The sequence below is a fragment of the Poromitra crassiceps genome (genome assembly GCF_964638095.1).
Source record: "Poromitra crassiceps genome assembly, chromosome: 27".
Taxonomy (NCBI): domain Eukaryota; kingdom Metazoa; phylum Chordata; class Actinopteri; order Beryciformes; family Melamphaidae; genus Poromitra; species Poromitra crassiceps.
Window position 1 is genome coordinate 1,178,410 of NC_139650.1, and position 23,219 is coordinate 1,201,628.

General features: G+C 46.2%; 1 protein-coding gene across 1 annotated transcript in view; it reads right to left on the bottom strand.

Annotated features, from left to right (window-relative positions):
* LOC310799353 (zinc finger protein 385A-like) overlaps positions 1-23,219 on the bottom strand; it is a gene marked incomplete at both ends in the record, with an annotated part of 54,977 nt that overhangs the window by 13,471 nt on the left and 18,287 nt on the right. Inside the window, 2 exons of the mRNA XM_083661945.1 lie at positions 3,734-3,844; positions 7,703-7,848. Coding sequence (XP_083518071.1) covers positions 3,734-3,844; positions 7,703-7,848 — 257 coding nt within the window. The remainder of the gene's footprint in view (positions 1-3,733; positions 3,845-7,702; positions 7,849-23,219) is intronic.

A 23,219-nucleotide genomic window follows, 5' to 3' on the forward strand; every position in this document is an offset into this window, starting at 1 on the left:
TTTTGCTGACAATTAAGTGTAAAACGGACACGGACGTTAAGGGGTCCGTCGGGGGTCATTAATAGACTTTATTTGATTATGACCTGCTGCAAGAGACGATGAAAAATAGATGTGCTCGAGTGTGAGTCTTTAACAGTTTAACTGCAGCGCTGGCCAAACAGAGCGGGTAAGCTAAGCACTGTACTGTAAGCAGAGTATTCTTTCATTATTAAACCATGTCCACCGTGCTCCCAGTCTCTCAGGTTACTGTGGAAATAAATGGTAGAGCTGCTGTAGAGCTGCAGATGCAGACAAGGACCCTCAAGGCAATGAGTGGGAGGGAAAGCGGCACAGAAGATGACGCATGATGCTGGCAAGCCATCTTCTATTCTTGCGGTCAACTTCCGGCCTGTTGACAATGTTGTTGCTACACGACGCTGGGGGAACGGGGGTTGCTCTACTATGTATTACGCCAAACTCAGTACAAAAACCTGTCAGTTTTTAGTGTCGTCTTGCTTGTTGTCACTAAGGGCGCCCGACTACTATGAACATGGCTTTAGACTTCTGATGAATCAATGGGGTCGTTTGTACATGTAATATTCTGATTAAAAACCGAAGTTCAGACCACCTCCGTGTGTTGATATACTTGTTTGTTTACCCATAACTAGATTGTATAAACCCCATACAACCGATCTGACCCCCACTTCCGGTTTGCGTGATGTCAGGGTGTCCATAAGAATAGACATTCATGCACGCATGCATTCACACGTGTGCAGGGTTGTCACGAGATAATCTAACTTCGATACAGATACCCATGCAGGAAAATATTGATACTCTATACAGCTACCATTTACCACGGGGCACGCGAGCTTCTCCAAAACCTATAGGCCCCGATAGTCTAATTATTGATACTACTACTACTATACTTTTGACAAACATACACACAATATGCAAGCGCACACATTTCCATGCACTGGCTCACATTACATAAATGACGCTAGTAGACAGATTTATGCAAACATGTACCGTATATAAAGAGTACACAAACATTTGTGGCCCCAATTGCACATCAACATGTAGGGCATGTGAGAACATGGAGGTCTGGGGAGTGGAGTTACAGCGGGTGGGTAAGCAGCGACCTCCCGCAGAGAGAACAGGGCCGTGTTACACAGGTTTCGGATGACCCCCTGCCTGTGTCCTTAACACCCTACTGCATTTACAGGAAAACACACTCGACACTTCAACACTGGAATGTATTTATATCTTTAGGCAGGCTTGTAAATCTAACTTTTGTTTGATTGGACACGTCTTAGGCTTAGAGATTACAGCACCGACCATAAACACAGATTTTTTTCCGCCCCCGTGTAAAAGCACTTTTTATATCGACTCGAAATCCACGCAAGGTGGAGACTCTGGAGAGGATGTGCCATGTATGTAATGGGCAAACAAGTTTTTGGGTGTGACCAAGTGTCATCAGTGTTGTCACTCAAGCAATTGTGTGGCCATCAGTGATTGATTGTACAAGTGTGTATTGTACAAGAAAATTGTACAAGAAAATTGTACAAGTGTGCACTGTGTATGAGCAATGTGCATGGGTTTAATAGTGTAATTAGGAGGAGAGGGGAGGAGAGAGGGAGAGGGAGGGAAAGGATCAGTCTCCTCTCTCTGCATACTGTATATGAGGGTTATTGTATGGTTATTGCGGTGAGACCTCCTGTAACGGTCTTTACTGCAGGGGAGTTGGCAGACCCTCTGAATGAAAACAGTCTGTTGTGCAGCCAGTAGGTTATGTAGGGGGTGTGTCCCCTTCTAATCAAATTATTTTATTTTTTGTTAAGACACAAGACATACATACATACATACATACATACACTCACTCACATACACATAATCAGAGATAAAACGCCTAGACCAGCAGTTCCCAAACGTTTTCAACTCACGGCCCACTTGAAAACCTCAAAGATTTTGTGGCCCACATCCGACTGTAAACAGTACGGAGGCCAAAAAATAATGCCTTAATGATAAAGGAGCTGTCCATCAGCACCACATAGAAATCAGAAACTAAAAATGAGGGCCTGTTAATAGGCTAATTAACAAAAAATGTATTACAAATTAACTAATGGAGTTCAACAATGGAGAAATGCATTTTCATACATAATGATAATTTCATCATTCATGAGTTGGTCCTCAGGAACCTAGGTCTCTCCATCCGTATAACAGAAGTCATGTCCGTCAACCACAATTGAAAAGAAGGTGAAGAGTGGGACTTCCATTCCTTCAGAATGAGTTTTTTTTGCAACAGTTGTCACCTGTGTTAGAGACTGTTGCACAGCTGCAGGGAAGTTCAGACAGGACTCAGAGCAGCTGAAGCTGGCCACTCGTTCCGCCTCCGGCTGGAGGGTTATCTTGTAGGCCTTAGGGTACCAATCAAATATTTTTGCCCAGAATCCTGTTACTGAAGGGCAGAACCAGAAGGCATGAGATAGTGTGCCCTCTGACACTTGACACCTGTCACACAGTGGTGAGGCCCACAGGTTGTGAATGACTGGCCTAGACTGTTTATACCTTCGATCAGTCACTAGTGTTTGTCTGGCAAATATATGGCTAAATACACTCAGTGCGTCTTTAAACAACTTGGACTCCCGGCTAACACACACACACACACACACACACACACACACACACACACACACACACACACACACACACACACACACACACACACACACACACACACACACACACACACACACACACACACACACACATTTGAAATATTTATTTATGTCCACATGAATACAAGTATGCAAAGGACATAAACAGTAATAGTGCAGTCAATTGCTGGGAGTCAGTCAGTTACATGAGTGCCCAGACGGCAACCACAATAATGCATATACACATAAGAAACACACAGGATGATAACATGGCAGGTTGATATAGTATACAGTACAGTTATACTGTAATGCAAGATAGCGGTCAGTATCCACTTCATGGGTATAAAAACCAGCGCCTCCTCCGTATTGAGCGGCTGCCGATAATAGTAGATATGCCAATCATTATCCATTAGGCTTGGATGTGCATGTTATGAGGTATATTTGTTTTTCAACCATGAAACTTCAGTTAACACTGCTGCGTCTTTAATGGTGACACTTAAACCGCTCTTCTTAAGTTTCACCTCTTCTGTGCTCTTGGATTTCAGTCCCTCTGCCTAAGCGGGCCCATCGTACCCTCTGTCAAGACTGACATGCTGAAAATGTGCTTCATCAGCCTGAAGCTGGCTCTGAGGATACGCTTGCATTAGTCGTGGTTCATCCTCCTCCTTCACAAACACCCTTAAACACCTCACACCATTCCATTCAAAGTCAGGACCCCCCCCCCCCCCCCAAAAGCAAGGGGTTTCTCTCTGTCTGTCACTCCCCCGCCCCCCCCCCCCCTCCCTCTTCCTTTCTCCAGGAGGCTAAAAGTGGAGATGGGAAACTGCAGACCAAGTTCTCACCTGCTCCAGCAGTGCAGTCAATCACCAACACAAATAGTCTACAGCAATTTAGCTCATGATTTGATGTGATTAAAGTGCAGGTGCAAGGCTCCGATCCTCTAGAGGAAATGTGTTTGCTTCTATCTATCAGTGCTGGCGCAGACCTTGAATTCCACTCATGCGTTTGCCATCCAATTATAAGGATATTAATTGAAAAATCAAATAGTGCCGCGGCACCATCTGTAGCCCTATTCATATGAACTATTCATGCATCCGTACCTCCGAGTTGAAACGTATTTGACAGACATTGCAGGTGATGATCGGCCGCTTAGTCCTCACCATGGGTGGGCCAAAGGTGTGAGTCATCACTGCCTTCTGGACAGGGTCCATCTGATGAGAGAGATAAGCCAGAGGTCACGTTTGAAGGTTAGCCACATGGAGGGCTAGTCTGATAAGGGAAACCTCAGAAGTCAAGGTTTTCCTGCACAGGCAATCTATTGAAAGGGGGATACTTGAAGTGGGAGAGTGATTGGGAATTAGAGGGAGAGTGAGAGGTGGTACCGAATAAAATAAGGTGAGTGACGGGGGAAAGGGGAGAAAGCTAGAAGGAGGGGAAATAAAGATGGGAGAAGAGAGAGAATTGAAGAGAGAGTCCTGATTGATGTGGACAGGTGGGTTTATGTTTCCTCAGTAGCAGCTGCTGCATGCTGTCTGGGCCCGGGTTCTTGGGTGCCGTTCAAACGCTTTGATTCACGGTGGGGTTAGAGGGGCCTAATTACAGACTCCCCTATCTCCGAAGATCTGTACTTTTTTTTGTGCTACACTGCGCAAAAGATCAAACCACAGAATCAGAGAAAAGAATAATAATAATAATAATAATAATAATAATAATAATAATAATAATAATAATAATAATAATAATAATAATAATAATAATAATAATAGCTTGGTAATATATATATATATAAATGTTCGATAACTTAACGATCATTGAACCTGAGAAGTGAGGACAGATATTTCGGATTTTAGCTAGTTAGTGAGGCTATAGCTCATTTTTAATCAACCTCTGTAATTTTGTGATCAACATATCAGCCGTGCTGCAGTAAATAGCATCAAGAAACAACAAAGTGTTTGATTGTGATAAGTTATGCATTTATACTTTAGGAACAGATGTCGGCTATATTATGCCACGTCACTCATATATGTTTACTACATTGTTTCACCAGACTCAAATGAACTTGTGTGAGCTTTCTGACCCGACTGGCAACAACAATGCATGCTGGGTGTTGCCCTGATCAAGCAGCCAGAAGTACCCTGTGGTTTAACTCAGCCTCTCATCTGGCTTACACTGTGAACGCATACTGGCCAATGAGAGACTGTTTACGCTCTCAAGCTCCAATCAGCACGGGAAAGGTATAATTGGCCTGAAAACCAAAGCTATAATTTGAATGCATTGTTAGAAATATTTATAGACTCCTGCTTTAATTTGATTGTTGCTCCCGTGACAGGGTCTGGTAACATGTAGGCAACCCTGAAAACCGCATAATCAACATAGAAGGCATGTTTAAAACAAAGTTTTTCCACTTTTTCCATATTACACAAGTTTAGATGTTGAAGAACACACTCAATATAACAAACAACCATTTTAGGATCACTTAAATACTTGTAATTTGTTGGAAAACTAAGCTTGTTCTAGGCAAACCCAAGGTTGTACAGTAGGAGTAGACACATTCAAATAGCTACCTTCTTAAACTATTTTCAGATTTCAATGTATGACACATCGTTTGAAAGCTGACAATCTCCACTTTCATAATCTGTAAAAAACTGAAAATTTACCTTGGCCTACTTGTTACCCAAAACACCTGTCACCCTTTCTTTTACCCTCCTTGACGGCTTTTCCTCTTGCCCTCTCCTGTTTTGTGTCTTTCATATGGGGACGTTCAACACCTCCAGACCTTCAACACCTCCAGACCTTCAACACCTCCAGACCTTCAACACGTACAGTATGCATCTCCATGCCAACATAATGTTGTTTGCTTGTGAGTGCATGTGTCTCTCTCAGTGTGTGTGTGTGTGTGTGTGTGTGCGCGTGCGCAGGTGCGCGTGTGCGTGCACGTGCATCGTGCAGACAAGGTACATAGAAACAAGATCCATCTGCTCACCTATTCATCCCCTATTATTGGCTGTGGTTAGCGATGCCGATCTCGCTCCCTGCCTTCACTGAGTGCCTGTATCTTTCTGTGCTTTGCGTCTGTTTGACCACCTGTTCTGAGCAGGCTGCTTCTGAGCACCTTCTACACGTCTACCCCCCTGCAGGTAGAACCTCATTAACCTATTAGCTCCACCTTTTGTCCATCCTTTCGCTCTCTCCTTCCTCAAACAGTGCCACTTTTGTTGCACAAGCAATTGACACTGTCTCATTATGCACATGCTGGCTAAATGCTTTATTCACAGAAACCAATCTCTAATCACCAGCTGTATAGTGCAAGATCATTCCACGATTTTAGATTTATTTCATTGGTTCAAAGTCGGTTTTTTACTCCTGAATTGACTGACTGAATGACACAGAGAGCAGAGATTTGTGGCAGCTTAATCATTAAATTTTAAACTCCCATAAAAATCAAAGTCCTTTTTTTGTCAGATTTCCCCCATTTTCTCCTCAATTGTACTTGGCCAATTCCCCCTGATGCCCCGGTCACTACCCCCTCTGCTGATCTGGGGAGAGAGTAGACACACAAATGCTTCCTCCGATACATGTGCAGTTGCCAGCTGCTTCTTTTCACCTGACGGCGGGAGCTTCACCGGCAGGACGTAGCAGCACGTGGGAGGATCACGCTATTCCCACCAGTAGTATCCAGTGTTCTAAAGGAACAGAGGAACACGTTCACTCTCTCCTCCTGCCCACGCGGTGCTTCACTGTGGTGCTTCTGTCTTAATGCAGACCTATACTCTGGAGAATGTCAAGTGTCTGGCAAATTACCTGTAAACCTGCTGGGGCAGCAGGCCAGATATAAAGGTCTCTAAATAACTTTAATAATCATCTGTAGAGAAGTTCCCCTGAAAGCTGAAACTGCAACATAAGTGAAACAATAATCAAAATAATCAAGTGTTTTTCTCGGTCTGCCCTTTCTGGTCTGGCCATTTGTCTGTACCAGCAACCTCTAGAGGAGCAGGCTAAGCACGACCGTCTGTTTCCAACAGAGCTGATCTTTTGCATCTTTTGCGCCGGACGTGAGTTTCCCATTCATTTTCTCCATAGACATTTCCTAAAAATCCTTATATAACAAGTTTTAAGGCTGGAACCAAGCCAACCCGTGACCTACTGAATCATGAGTGAGCATAAGACATTTCAGTTGGAGCAAAAATAAAAAATAACATTGGGGGGAAAAAAATAATTTTCGATTTCCCCCCCCCGTCTTAATTTTTTGTTTTTGCTCCAACTGAAATGTTTTATGGTCACCCATGATTCAGTAGGCCACGGGTTGGCTTGGTTCCAGCCTTAAAACTTGTTATATACGTTTTTTTTTAATGTCTATGGATAAAATGAATAGGAAACTCACTTCCGGGGCAAGAAGTGTCACGTGACTGTTCAGCTCTACAACGACTCGCACACAGTTAGTGCTGTGGACTTGCTTCAATGTTTCTGCACAAACAAAGAGTGAGATTGAGGCACTCTGGCAGATTGGTGGCCTCAACACACACGTCCTCAAGAAGGAAGAATGAATCATTAATTAGTGGGAGGGTCAGTCTGCCAGGGCGTATGTAGATGAGGTCGATGAATGTGTGTGTGTGTGTGTGTGTGTGTGTGTGTGTGTGTGTGTGTGTTGTGCACGTGCCTCCCCGTTTGTCACTACATTGACCTTCAGATGAAACCCAATCTGGAAATGAGACGGGGGCCAGTGAAAATGCTGACTGTAGAGAACACAGCCTGTACGTGCCTCTTATCAAAATTGATTAGCCGTAACTCATTTTATTGCCGTAAAAAACACTCACGCGGGCATTTCCTTCAACGATGCTGAAACTCAGCACGCCGTTTGAAAAGCAAACACTTATCAGTTTATCATTTCAGATGAGAACAAATCTGAAGTATCGCCCGTCTTAGAAGAAAACACGTCCAAACCGCAGCTGAATACCGTTACTGTCTACTGTTACAAGCAAAACAAGACGACCATAACTGGCTGCTGTATTCTGTGTGTGTGAGCACATGTAGACGCGCGCCTGCGTGCGTGTTTCCATGTAAGCACTCACCGCGTTGAAGTTGTGGAAGAGGCCGATGCTGGCGGGGTGAGGCGTCTCCAGGGGGAACTGGAGGAAGGGCTTCAGGTCCAGCGGGGGTGGGAGGACAGGCGGGCTCCTGAGGAAGGCAGGGACCGGCCCTGGTCGGTTTACACTTCCTGGGGTACATGCACACACAGGGAAATTAGAGAGAGAGAGTGAGGGGGGGGGGGGGCAGAGGGAGGGAGGGAGAGAGAGAGGGGGGGAGGGAAAGAGAGATTATTCCGACTGAAAGTATGTCGTTATTTATTTTTCTAAGTGTCATGCAGAAGGTGCCCAGCCCGCGTGGTCTTACAAGACACTACAAACATAACAAGCAAGAGCAATGACATAGTGAGAGCGAAAGAACAAATATAGGCTACTCTAAGACAATGTCAACCCATATCAAATTATCAATTATGAGCACAATCCTGATCCTTAGACATTACAGCTATAAAACATAACTTAGGCCATGGCCACACTGGTGCAGGTGTCTGTCTGTCTGTGTTAATTTCTCTGTTCACTTCCATTCATTTTCAAAAACAGCTGTGCGTCTGTCTGTGGAGCACTGATGAGTGATGATTCATACGTCTCCAGCAAGTTTGCATAGGTTTTGACGGACAGAAAGTTCAAGGAAGCTGAACCTTTTCTGGATGGACGTATGGGATGGATGGATTCGTCACCATGAGCGGAGATACCGGCAACAGAGTCGCCGCCATGACAGTTGGCCGCGATGTCTGTGAAAATGTTATTTTAGAGCCACAATATTGTTCTAATATCAACAACTAGCCAACATATATCAAAGCTGGTGGACTTTATGGAAAGAGCGTGACTCAAACTGATTAAAAGTTATTATGGGTGGCGTTTTGAGCCTGCGGAACACTTAAAGCAAATTTATACTGACTGCGGAGTGTCCGGTGTCCGCGGTGTTCACGGCAAGACCGTTCTCTCCGCAGAGGCACATCTTTTTATGGTAAATACGGTATCAGTGCAGTGTCTGCAGAGAGCGGAGAATCCCCCTCCAGGCTCTCGTTGTGTTTTTAGCAGGAATGCAAATGTCACATCAGTTCTTCCGTGTGTGATCCTGATTTATATCGGCGAATAATCAATCCTAGTGCAATTGTAGGCTATTTTCAGTTTGTTTTTAGCAAGTAAGTTTGTTGTCTTCTTGTTTTTGTGCTTTGCATTAAATTTTTTCGATCTCAAATCAAGTTTTTATTGACGTAGTAAATTGTAGGCTATTCAGACTTTTTTTTATTTTTTTATTATGGACCATGCATTGATGGATGCGATCACGGAAGAAGAGGTTGATGATGAAGAGGAGGAAGAATAGTCGTGTTTGGCGCTGTGTTAAAGAGAAGCCAAACGCGCAGGAGGAGATGGTCTGTGTCATCTGTAGGTCTTTGTAGTCTCGGGTGGATGAATCATACAAATTTCTGTATTTCTGTACTTCTTCTGACCTCTATGTGCTATCAGTCACAAAGATAGCCTGTGACGTCACGTTGAAGGCTGGGTTTACCCACGCTAATTAGCTAATGCCAATATACTGTACAAAAACAATGCAACAGACTTAAATCTGTCCGTTTTATAATTCTGTCCATTTTCTGATGAATCAGTGTGGCCACAAGGCACATAAACACATAAAGCATACAGCACCCTCGTTGGCAGGCATTTTAACACAAACTGAGCAACGTGAAACATGTCAGTAAACAGGTACTCAAGTCTACAATGAGCAGACATAACAAATCAGGACATTCTACAGACCCAAAAAGTGCATTTCATTTTTGACCCTACCAAGATGTCACTATGTTCTGTAAAACCAAAACCAAACCCTATCCACCTTATTTTTGAATGCCCCACTGTAAAAAATAATTGTGCATACAAGGTCCGGTTTAACGTGACTTATTGTTGCAGCTTGCCATTTCCTAAATGGCTACTTGATTTGAAAAGATGGCCACCTACTGTACACTCAGTCCCTTGTACCCTGGCTGAATTGAACATAACTTGGCCAATAAGTATGTAACATACCAAATAAAACAACCCGTAATATCTTAATTTTATGTAGAATGCAGAGGACATGTAACTGTTTAGTTAAACTTGCATTCCAGGAATATTGTGCTCTAAAGATGACGATAGTGGCTCGAGCCTGTTTCGTCCTGAAACCCACACGCTTTGCGGTGGTGGTTTTAGCGTAACCTATGTGGGATTCGAGGCGTAACCTATGTGTGTTTTAGCGTAACCTATGTGGGGTTTGGCGTAACCTATGTGGGATTCGAAATAACGCATCCGCGATATAAAACGTTATGAATATAGCCACGTTATAAACAACAAACTAACGCTAAAGGCCCAATTATACTCCATTTTCATCCGTAAATAAGGGCATCCGTTTCAAACGGTGTAATCGTCACTGCCCACATACTTCCATGCGTCTTGTCTTTCACGTTGGTATCATGTTAAGCAATACATCCACCAGTGGGCAGTAGAGAGTCAAATGTATGAGTGTGTGTGGGGTTTTGCTCCGTTTCATGCATATCCGTAAGCTTTCAGATGACGGACAGAAAACGCACGAAATTAACGCAGAGTACGGACAGAAGGCTCTGTCCGTCTCCGTCTCCGTCTTTAACGTTGAGTATAATTGGGCCTTTACATAACTAACTAGCGGCTAATATTAGCAACAGCAGGCAATTACCCATGAATGCACTGCGCTCTTAAAGGGATATTTATCGACGAGATTTTTGCCAAGCTGGACCTGATTAGTGATTTGCTCCGTTCGCCCAGACGGGTGACAAGCTGTCAGCAACAAGATCAGGCAAAAATGGCCGCCAAAAATAAGGTGGTACCAAAAGTTGTTTTATGTATACCTAAACATAACCGTAAGTTTTCTTGGGTAGGATTTTGCACGAGACTGAAGGAAATCTACTTTTCGTGAGATATCATAGGAACCGTTTCATGAGGATGTTGTTGGGTGAGACAGGATATTACACCTGACAGCCTCCTCTCTTAATAAAACATCTCCTCTGGGCTCCTGAGTGACAGAACAAGCACAGACATCCAACCAGCACCACCATCATCTTCTGCATTAGTTTCCTTATGTTGAGCCCCTCATCTCTCTCTCTCTCTCTCTCTCTCTCTGTCTCTCTCTCTCTCTCTCTCTCTCTCTCTCTCTCTCTCTCTCTCTCTCTCTCTCTCTCTCTCTCCCCCTCCTGCTCACTTGTTCTCTCACTGGCAGCTAAGCGCTGGTGAATGCCTGCACTTGAGAAGTCTTCTATGATGGGCAGGAAGGCTAAGCTCCTTAAGCCTCACAGCTGGGTGCTGCAGATATCAGCCTTTCCTCAATTCCCCCGTCTCTCTCTCCCTCGCACCAAGCCTTATCCTTACTCTCTCTCTCCCTCGCACCAAGCCTTATCCTTACTCTCTCTCTCTCCCTCGCACCAAGCCTTATCCTTACTCTCTCTCTCTCCCTCGCACCAAGCCTTATCCTTACTCTCTCTCTCCCTCGCACCAAGCCTTATCCTTACTCTCTCTCTCCCTCGCACCAAGCCTTATCCTTACTCTCTCTCTCTCTCCCTCACACCAAGCCTTATCCTTACTCTCTCTCTCTCCCTCGCACCAAGCCTTATCCTTACTCTCTCTCTCCCTCACACCAAGCCTTATCCTTACTCTCTCTCTCCCTCGCACCAAGCCTTATCCTTACTCTCTCTCTCTCCCTCGCACCAAGCCTTATCCTTACTCTCTCTCTCCCTCGCACCAAGCCTTATCCTTACTCTCTCTCTCTCCCTCGCACCAAGCCTTAGCCTTACTCTCTCTCTCTCCCTCGCACCAAGCCTTATCCTTACTCTCTCTCTCTCCCTCGCACCAAGCCTTAGCCTTACTCTCTCTCTCTCCCTCGCACCAAGCCTTATCCTTACTCTCTCTCTCTCCCTCGCACCAAGCCTTAGCCTTACTCTCTCTCTCCCTCGCACCAAGCCTTATCCTTACTCTCTCTCTCGCCCTCGCACCAAGCCTTATCCTTACTCTCTCTCTCCCTCGCACCAAGCCTTATCCTTACTCTCTCTCTCCCTCACACCAAGCCTTATCCTTACTCTCTCTCTCTCCCTCGCACCAAGCCTTATCCTTACTCTCTCTCTCGCTCTCCCTCGCACCAAGCCTTATTCTTACGCTCTCTCTTGCCCTCACACCAAGCCTTATCCTTACTCTCTCTCTCCCTCGCACCAAGCCTTATTCTTACGCTCTCTCTTGCCCTCACACCAAGCCTTATCCTTACTCTCTCTCTCTCCCTCACACCAAGCCTTATCCTTACTCTCTCTCTCTCCCTCGCACCAAGCCTTATCCTTACTCTCTCTCTCCCTCGCACCAAGCCTTATCCTTACTCTCTCTCTCCCTCGCACCAAACCTTCGCCTTACTGTCGCTCTCTCCCTCACACCAAGCCGCATTACTGTCTCTCTCTCCCTCACCAAGCCTTAGCCTTACTGTCTCTCTCTCTCCCTCACCAAGCCTTAGCCTTACTGTCTCTCCCTCACACTAAGCCTTACTGTCTCTGCCTATTTCATGGTGTGTTTTTCTGTCCGCTTGCCTCTGTATCCCTCAGCCGCACGTCTCCTCTCTACACCACCACGTCTCCTCTCTACACCACCACAGCTCCTCTCTACACCACCACAGCTCCTCTCTACACCACCACAGCTCCTCTCTACACCACCACAGCTCCTCTCTACACCACCACAGCTCCTCTCTACACCACCACGTCTCCTCTCTACACCACCACGTCTCCTCTCTACACCACCACGTCTCCTCTCTACACCACCACAGCTCCTCTCTACACCACCACAGCTCCTCTCTACACCACCACGTCTCCTCTCTACACCACCACAGCTCCTCTCTACACCACCACAGCTCCTCTCTACACCACCACAGCTCCTCTCTACACCACCACAGCTCCTCTCTACACCACCACAGCTCCTCTCTACACCACCACAGCTCCTCTCTACACCACCACAGCTCCTCTCTACACCACCACGTCTCCTCTCTACACCACCACAGCTCCTCTCTACACCACCACGTCTCCTCTCTACACCACCACGTCTCCTCTCTACACCACCACGTCTCCTCTCTACACCACCACAGCTCCTCTCTACACCACCACGTCTCCTCTCTACACCACCACAGCTCCTCTCTACACCACCACGTCTCCTCTCTACACCACCACAGCTCCTCTCTACACCACCACGTCTCCTCTCTACACCACCACAGCTCCTCTCTACACCACCACAGCTCCTCTCTACACCACCACAGCTCCTCTCTACACCACCACAGCTCCTCTCTACACCACCACGTCTCCTCTCTACACCACCACAGATCCTCTCTACACCACCACAGCTCCTCTCTACACCACCACAGCTCCTCTCTACACCACCACAGCTCCTCTCTACACCACCACGTCTCCTCTCTACACCACCACGTCTCCTCTCTACACCACCACAGCTCCTCTCTACACCACCACAGCTCCTTCCGGCTGTTTTGTTCCTCCTCATCCTGTTTTGCTTGCGTTCTCCTGCTTGCCATCATGGTTCTTCTCCTCTTTAAGTGTAAAACCAGCAGGGCGCCGGAGGCCCCATCTCAGTCTGTAGAGAATTTGTATAATCTTTTCTCCGGAGATTATCGGCTATTGTCATCCCTTATTGCCACTGCTGTGTGATGACTGCTTAACAAATCTGCTACATTTGGAAAGAAAAACCAGCCGCTTGTCAAATCCGGGGAGGGAGAAAGCTATTTTGGTAAGGAGGAAGCTCCTTTGCAGTGACAGCGGGGGAGACATCGGGAATGTGCTGTCAGGATCAGAAATAGATTGAGGGGAAAGTCTTTCCTTCTGGCTTTGTCAGAGTCTTCCTCGCCTCGGAAGGCTGTTCTCGTGCGTGTGGCTCTTGCATTATGCTGCTGGGAGGGAGGGAGGGAGGGTGGAGGGAGGGAGGGTGGAGGGTAGGACAGCAAATAAGGGGGAACGTCCTGTGATGGGGATGGGAGAGATGATGGCACTAGAGGTCACAGTTTATGACATGCCGGTAATCCTGCAGCTCACATGGTAGTCATAATCACCTCTCTAAACCAACCGCAGCGAGATTTGTGCAGACTGGAAAAACCATTGGTAACCGCACACCTTAGTTCACACCAAGCGGCAACCTCCGTCGTGGAAAAATGCAGCCGAGTGCCAAAAACTGCAGTTCCTCGAATGGCCACTGGAGGCTTGCTCCAAAAGGGAGTCATTCCCCATAGACCCCCATGTTAAAATGCCCAACTTTACAGCAGAAATAAACAGGCTTACATCCTGGTTAAAAAATTTTTTTTGTATATAGCTTATTTCACCGTTTATGACAACTGTCCGGGGGGATGATTTTTTATATAACTCAACCTTTTAATGCAGTCTATGTCTGCAAAAATACGTCAGATTGTATAGAAGTTGATTTATTACCTCGATAAACAGTTGATGGTTCAATCGACAATATTCGACAATAATGCGTTGGGCTGTTTGGGGAGTCTCAAAAAATATATGTAAATCTCAAGTTTAGATGTGATCTCGGTTGTTATCGAAAGCTATAAAGATCACAGAGTGAAAAATGTCTTTGATTCGGTGCATCGCCACTTGGTAAACAGAGCAAGCACTGGGGCAACACTCTGTTTCAATAATGGACACAATACTTGCCAGTGAGCACTCAAAGGCGCTTTCTCTTTGGTGAGCGAGGGAGGCGTATTCCTCTCACGCTTTCTGGTAAATCCGCAGTTCATTTTTACACCACATTACAACCTAAAAGGGCAGGGCGGGCAGGGCCTGTCTGCTGCGACTTATAAATCTGCATTCACAGTGCAGTCACTCATGCTGTAACAGACTGCTGTACTTAAAGTTGACACAGTATCCTGGCTGTATCCACACCATCCCACAGCAGCCTGCTGCAGGGAGAGGAGCAGCAACCTCCCCGGGCCCACCACACTGATTTACAATGACATCAGATAAGTGAAGACCAGGACTCCTCGACGACGGCTAGCATGCAGGAGAGAGAGAGCATTGATGCTACCACGCAGGAGAGAGAGAGAGAGAGCATTGATCTACCACGCAGGAGAGAGAGAGAGAGCATTGATGCTACCACGCAGGAGAGAGAGAGAGCATTGATCGGACACATTCTGAAGAGCGTTAAAGTGTTAAATCGCTGCCAAACTCTATAAATCCAGAGCCCCCCGTCGCTCGGCCCTTCTCTCTAAACTGAAACGAACAGACAGCTCAGGCTCACCCGCTCGCTCACCGTATGGCCTTTTTTTTCTAATGCAAATGTTTGGCTCAGATAAAGATCAATGCTCGTGTAATAGCTTATTGAATTTTACATAGATTGTGTGTGAGAGAGAGAGAGAGAGAGAGAGAGAGAGAGAGAGAGAGAGAGAGAGAGAGAGAGAGAGAGAGAGAGAGAGAGAGAGAGAGAGAGAGAGGACAGAGGGCTAGTTGGCCAGAGATGCAGAGGGGCGGAAGACAAAGCAAGACGAGAACCTTATCGTCACACTAGATTTCACAAAGCCAATGTGCACACGCAGGCACGCACACATCCGTATGCTGTGACTAAGGCCTCCCAAATTGGCAATTCATTTAGCCAATTTAGACTTGATGATCACAGAGGTAATGTCAATGTCAGTGACGTAGCTGGTGCCTCTCTGTATTCCAGGGCTGTCTCCATCTTGGTGCTCCGTGGGACCAGGAGGAAAGGGAGGGTGGACGGGGGGTGGGGGTGGGGTGGCGGGTCTGGCGATACGCCGCCCCCCCCCCCCCCCCCCCCCCAAAATGAAGTGTGATAAGAGGCAGCAGCACTGCAGGGTCCCACTAAATACAAGCGCAAATTTGCAACAGCTGCGACCACATATATGAGAATTTCCGAAAATGCAGGATGGCAAGAGCAGCCCACCCAACTCTGCCTCTGCCACCCTGCATTTCGAAATCCCCCCCATCACCCCCCTTTTTTAGCCAATTGGAATGCATGAACAAAAACACACACACACCTTCACACACACCTTCACACACACACACACACACACACACACACACACACACACACACACACACACACTTGACCTCCATGCCAAATTTCAGCCTCCATAGGGTGAAAACTGTGCCCGCTAAAGGGTGGTGAACTTTTTGTCGACCGATCAACCAACTGACTGAGCAACCAAACAACCAACTGACTGAGCAACCAAACAACCAACTGACTGAGCAACCAAACAACCAACTGACTGAGCAACCAAACAACCAACTGACTGAGCAACCAAACAACCAACTGACTGAGCAACCAAACAACCAACTGACTGAGCAACCAAACAACCAACTGACTGAGCAACCAAACAACCAACTGACTGAGCAACCAAACAACCAACTGACTGAGCAACCAAACAACCAACTGACTGAGCAACCAAACAACCAACTGACTGAGCAACCAAACAACCAACTGACTGAGCAACCAAACAACCAAACCGACCGCCTGACGCAGTTAAAAATGCCACCAGCTTTAGTCCCAGACCCCTCAACTCCACACGCAGAGGCTTATTGGCTCAGCACATGATGCCAGCCTGCTCACATCTGCATCTAAATGGGCTGCTGTGCACAAACCACTCTGAAATGAGCTACTGTGTTGGATTAAGCAGCAGCCTCCCCTGACAACCCCCCCTCACTGTCACTGCAGCTCCAGAGAGAGACACACAGCAATGAGGCAGGTCTGTTAGCCCGCCAGCTGCTGCTGCTGCTGCAGCCACTGGGTTCTGCTTTGTCTTTGCCCCGGGTTTCTGTGTGTAGGGCGATGTGATGATGATGAAGAGTCAAGTTGATCCAACAGTGACAAGATGACATCATTACTTTGACGATGATCACAAGCCTGCATCATCTGTCACAGTGATTTATTATGACTGACTTTTTACTTCTGTGGCAGGAATGCCGAGTTGTTAGTTTGCGCTATAGGCAGGTTTGACATTGTGGCAAGTTCTCTGCAAAAGCAATGCTTTAAATCAAATGCAGTGGCATTTAGTGCACGTTGTGTAAACGCAGAGCAATCGAGTTGTGTTTGGTGGTTCTTGTAGCCTTTAGAGATGTGCAGTAGTGCTAACTTTGTCATCATTGCAGGGGGAAGATGGTTCTGTCTTAGTGTCATATAGTGTCGCATACTGCTACTGTGAAGGACTGAGCATGAAATCCAATTTACTGCAGCCCAGCTTACCCTCAAGTCAAACACACAGACACACACACACACACGCTGCACACACACACATGCACACACATGCACATGCACACGCACACACACACACACACACACACGCACGCACGCACACATGCACACACACACACACACACACACACGCAAACACAGACACATTTGTCATCCTATAATAAGAATGCAAAGTGTGTGTGTGTGTGTGTGTGTGTGCGTGCCTGCGTGCGTGCGTGCGTGCGTGCGTGTGTGTGTGCGTGCGTGCGTGTGTGTGTGTGTGTGTGAGCAGAAATTGTGTTCGGCCACAGCTATGCCATTTTACGTGCGATTGCGCTGAATCTTTCAGGAAGTGTGAATTAAAGAGCACCCCTGCGGGTGACCTAACACAGACAGATCTTTGAAGCTAATTAGGTAATTAGAGCTTACTACATGGGCAAAAATGGCTAATTAGTGACTAAAATGACTCAACACAGGTTCAGCACCATGGAGAGCTCCAGAGTGAACGAGCACACAGGTGAGCGGAATTGGAATCTGCAAGTGGACTATCAAAACCCTCTGAATGGCCGATCTTGTGATGCTGCGCAAAGGCTGCGCAGATCGATAAACTGCATGATTCCGCTAGTCAGAATGAATAATGCTACACTTCTCAGTCAATAGTGTCCTGTGTGAGATGTGTCCTGTGTGAGATGTGGCCCGTGTGAGATGTGGCCCGTGTGAGATGTGGCCCGTGTGAGATGTGGCCTGTGTGAGATGTGGCCTGTGTGAGATGTGGCATGTGTGACATGTGGCCTGTATGAGATGTGGCCTGTGTGAGATGTGGCCTGTGTGAGATGTGGCCTGTATGAGATGTGGCCTGTGTGAGATGTGGCCTGTGTGAGATGTGACCTGCATGAGATGTGGCCTGCGTGACATGTGGCCTGTGTGAGATGTGGCCTGTGTGACATGTGGCCTGTGTGACATTTGGCCTGTGTGAGATGTGGCCTGTGTCATGTGGCCTGTGTGAGATGTGGCCTGTGTGAGATGTGGCCTGTGTGACATGTGGCCTGTGTGAGATGTGGCCTGTGTGAGATGTGGCCCGTGTGAGATGTGGCCTGTATGAGATGTGGCCTGTGTGAGATGTGGCCTGTGTGACATGTGGCCCGTGTGGGATGTGGCCTGTGTGACATGTGGCCTGTATGAGATGTGGCCTGTATGAGATGTGGCCTGTGTGGGATGTGGCCTGTGTGACATGTGGCCTGTATGAGATGTGGCCTGTGTGAGATGTGGCCTGTGTGACATGTGGCCTGTATGAGATGTGGCCTGTGTGGGATGTGGCCTGTGTGACATGTGGCCTGTATGAGATGTGGCCTGTGTGAGATGTGGCCTGTGTGACATGTGGCCTGTGTGGGATGTGGCCTGTGTGACATGTGGCCTGTGTGAGATGTGGCCTGTGTGAGATGTGGCCTGTGTGACATGTGGCCTGTGTGAGATGTGGCCTGTGTGAGATGTGGCCTGTGTGCGATGTGGCCTGCGTGAGATGTGGCCTGTGTGAGATGTGGCCTGTGTGACATGTGGCCTGTGTGAGATGTGGCCTGTGTGACATGCGGCCTGTGTGACATGTGGCCTGTGTGACATGTGGCCTGTGTGAGATGTGGCCTGTGTGAGATGTGGACGCTGAGGAAATCCCCCTGGAGAGGAAAGCTGAGTGAAGAGGAAAGCCGAGTGCTGTTGAAGGACATGGCACAGTTGATTTCAGTCTGCTCTCTGCTTTAATGATAGATGTTCTGCACCCCGGTGGCCATTTTTAAATGCCTTGCAACAAGCTCTCGCAAGACCTCTCGCTGAAAGTGAAGTGTGTGTGGGGGCGCAGGCTTTTATACATTTCTCTTGAGATCAGGACAGTGACTCTTTCTGCATCTCTGCTCTCTGATTTCATACAGTATCATAATGAAACCTTGTGTTTTTGCCCCTGCAGAGATTGCACCCCTATCATAAAAAAAGGTAGTTCTGTTATTTGGACTTTTAAAACCCTGCATCTTTTCTCTGTTTTGGAATGCCAACATGGACCCAGACCTGTCCACTCACACACCCTCATTACATGTCTGAAGCCATGTGAGGTCTGCACTTCCCAATTCAGGTTCTAAGCTTCCTGTTGTATATATTTCATGATTTCTGATGATTATGATTTTAGACATGCGATATTGGGGTAAGCAGCACCCACTCCAGGGCTGCAAAGGAACGGAAGATGAGGAGCAAAGAGGGGGTTGGTGTGGGGAGATAATGGCAGGGGGCTGAGAGAGGCTGCTGGAGCGAGGGGGCTGAGAGAGGCTGCTGGAGCGAGGGGGGAAAATGGGCTGGAAGAGGTGGGGAGATGAGGTGGAATGAGAGGGAAAAGCATCGACGGTGGGGGGAGGGAGCCGGCAGGCGGCAGGCTTTGAGGTGAGTCCAAGGTGACCAAAGGAGGCTAAAGAGCCATGTTAACCTGCAGGTTAATGTACAGAAGAAATACCATCTGTTAACTGGGGAAGGCAGTGACAACCCCCACAGCTGACCACTCACACCTACAAAATATCTCATGTTTACACTGTCAAAGATGTGATTGTGAAGGAAAGGCAGGTCTGGTCAGTACAGCTGCTTTTACCTATGTGAGTGTTGGTTGGGGTCACATGTACTGTCAATATGTGCATAAATAATGTATGATTTGTCTGTGCTTGCTTCCCTCTGTGATATGCAGCGTTGTGTATATTGTGCCTATTTGCACACATTTCTGCATGCAATAGAGAAAGGAAGCAATGATGCTTTGTATTGATCCTAAGAGGCAAACAAGGATAGACAGTCAAGATTCATTGGATATGCAACTGAACTGGTGGGAATAGCGTGATCCTCCCACGTGCTACGTCCTGCCGGTGAAGCTCCGTGCTGTCAGGTGAAAAGAAGCGGCTGGCAACTGCGCATGTGTCGGAGGAAGCACGGTGCTAGTCTACGGCTCTCTCCAGATCGGCAGAGCGTGGAGCAGCGACCGGGGCAGCAGGGGGAAATTGGCCAAGTACAATTGGGGAGAAAATGGGATAAAAACCAAAATAAATAAATAAATAAACAAGTGTGAATTCGCAATAGCTACGACCCGATATGCGAATTTCCGAAATGCACTTTTTATGGACCAACCAGCTGAGTGACTTATAGAGCTGCTGGCCGCAGTGAATAAATAAATAAATAAATAACAAATAAACTAATAGACTAATAATAATAATAATAATAATAATAATAATAATAATACTAATAATAATAATAATAATAATAATAACAACAGAATAATGTAATGTCCGTTCTGTGAATGCTAACCTACGTCCTTTCATATAGTTTCCTTTCATATAAAGGCTTTTTCTGTCGCTCTTCAGGGAAGTCTTGGATCAGTGCGAATCAGGCTGCCAACTTTCTCTGCTATTATACTGTCGTCATGATGTAGTACAGGTGGACGGCAAACAGAGAACACAATGCAAAACCACACAAAGCCAAGCGGGAGCCATGAAAGGGATCCACCACATCAACAGCACCGCCGGCCCTGCCTCACGTTATTATTGTCAAAGCGTTTACACACCTGCTGCGAGCTGGGAGAACACCGCAGATCTGAACCCACAGAAACCCGGGCATGTACAGTACACAGGCAAGCACACAAAAACACACATACATTACATACAGTATGTGGGAGAAAGCATATGTGCATAATCAAGTATAGACACACACGCGCGCGCACACACACACACACACACACACACACACACACACACACACACACACACACACACACACACACACACAAACACACACACACACACACACACAAACAATGGCACCTGATGTATAATTGACAGGTGCACTGCCCAGTATGGCTCTTTACAATGAAAACACACAAAGGCAATCATGGCCTGATCTGCAATAAAATATAATATAATGGAAAAAGCCAATGCAGCTGAACTACAGATAGGCCTATATAGACGGTTTTCACGGAATTCTGTTGCTATAGGGAACAGTTTGAAACCTAGCTTATTTGCTGTCAGTGATTAGCAAAGTTAAGTTGTCAAGTTAAAAGTCGCACATACATTTTCTGCTGAAACAAACATGGATGGTTACTTACAGGATGTATGTATGTTGGAGCACAGAGGGGCAATGTATGGTTTTACCCTATGTCTCTTTTTGGGGGTGGGGGATTCATAACAATGAGATGCATGCCAACCCCCCCCCCCCCCCCATCCATGTCCTTCAGTAACCCTGAAACCAAGGAACATATAAAGGAGGAAAAGACATCACCCATCACATCATTCAAAGTTTGCATTGGGGCCAGTTCTATTGGGGCACTAAACCATCATATCTGTGTTGTTTCACCTTTGATTGAAAAATGCTTCCACCAGATTAAAGAAAACACATTACATGATAGGTCAGACCTGCCAGTTTGGTCATGTATCATGATAGTTACTGTAGCTAATCTAGCTATCTTGGACCAAATAGGGGGTTGAGTTGAGCTATATGCAGCTGCTGGACAGAGCCATGGTTTGTTTGGATACCAATAATAAAACATCAGTCAATATCACATAATGTGTTTCTTTAATTTGGTGGAAGCATTTTTCAGTCAAAGCTGAAACGGCACAAATATGTAGATTTATAGTGGGGTCTCCCATTCACTTCAGTAGAACTGGCCCCAAAGCTTGGCCCCAATGCAGAGTTTAAATGCTGTGACTTGAGTGATGTCTCTTCCTTCTATATAAGTTCCTTGCCTCAAACCAGAAAATAAAAGGCATGGTGCTTATTTTGAGGCTCTAAGAGCCAACGAGTTCTATTTCTTTTTACATATACCTGTATATAGAGGCTAAACAAAGATGTTGAAACTAAAGTGATATTTGACCTTCTCTTCTCTGCCCCCTGTGCTCAGCCACTGGCTTTGTTACGGGTAATGGAGCATCAAGCCTCACACAGACACACCAGCTGTGTGTCAGTTTGTCAAACATACAAAACGCCAGGCAGGTTTCTCCATTTGAAATGTCAATACTTTTCATCCCTCACTGCATCGCCCCCATTTAAAGGTCATGTTGTTTATCAGGGACACATGCACCTGTCATTCCTTTGCAGGACATTGACGTGAGGGGAGATTTTTGTGTGTGTTTTGTTTTGTGTGTATATGTAGACACACACAGAGACACACACACACACACACATTACACACAGCATCAATGTATGGACTACTTTTGATTGGTTGAGTGAATGGTGATGTGAGCCATGAACGTGTTTTTCTAAATGGTGCTGAGCTCTTTGCGTCAGAGTAGAAAACGCTGTGGCCCATTTCTAAATAAATAAAGACCTCAAACCTTTAAATATTCATCATGAGAATCACCCAACAGTTGATTCTCAAGCTTTCCACACTGGCCTGCACCCAGGGAGAGGAGCTAGCCTAGCTTTAGCACATTAAGCTTCATACCCCACTGCTGATTGTGTCGACATGTTTTTTCTTCCTTTCAGTCAAAGAGAAACATAATGATATTTACACGTGATGGAAGGAGGTGGCGCTGCATGGAGTGGCAGAGGAAGGAAGAAGAGATTTGCTTGGTGATGGACAGAATCAAGACAGTAACTGTTAGAGGATGATAAGGGTCTTACCAATACTGGATTTTTAGGGCCGAGATATCGATATATTGCCCGATATTCTTTATAAACATAAATTATATTATACGTAAAAAAACACTTTTTCTTCTTCTTGTTTCCAATAATCCCTCAAATTTCAAACACTTGTGACGACGAAGATGTGAAATGGCGGCGCCGGCAGGATATTTTACAGTTTAACAATAAACCTTATTGTCCAAAATGACATCAGTGAACTGAAATAGTAAACTTCACTGGGAATTTAATAATGATAAATAACTAGAAGTAAATAAAAACACAAATAGAACAAATAACTTGAATTAAGGAAATGGATCAAATATACATAAAATGCGTGTATATAACTTAAAAAAAACATGAATAATATCAATATCTGTGCATATCGGACAACATATACGCCGATACCGATATATCTGTGATAGCCAGGCCAATATCGGCCGATAATATCGTGCGACCGCCGACCGATATATCAGTCGAGCGATAGGAGATGGTGCTGATGAAGACTGAGAGGAGAGGACCTGCTGCATCTCCTTCAGCTCTCTCTCTCTCTCTCTCTCTCTCTCTCTCCCTGTCTCCCTATTGCCTTCTCTTCTTTGCTTTGTCAACACAATTACTGTCATCGCCCTATCATCACACTATTTTTGGTCTGTGGCTC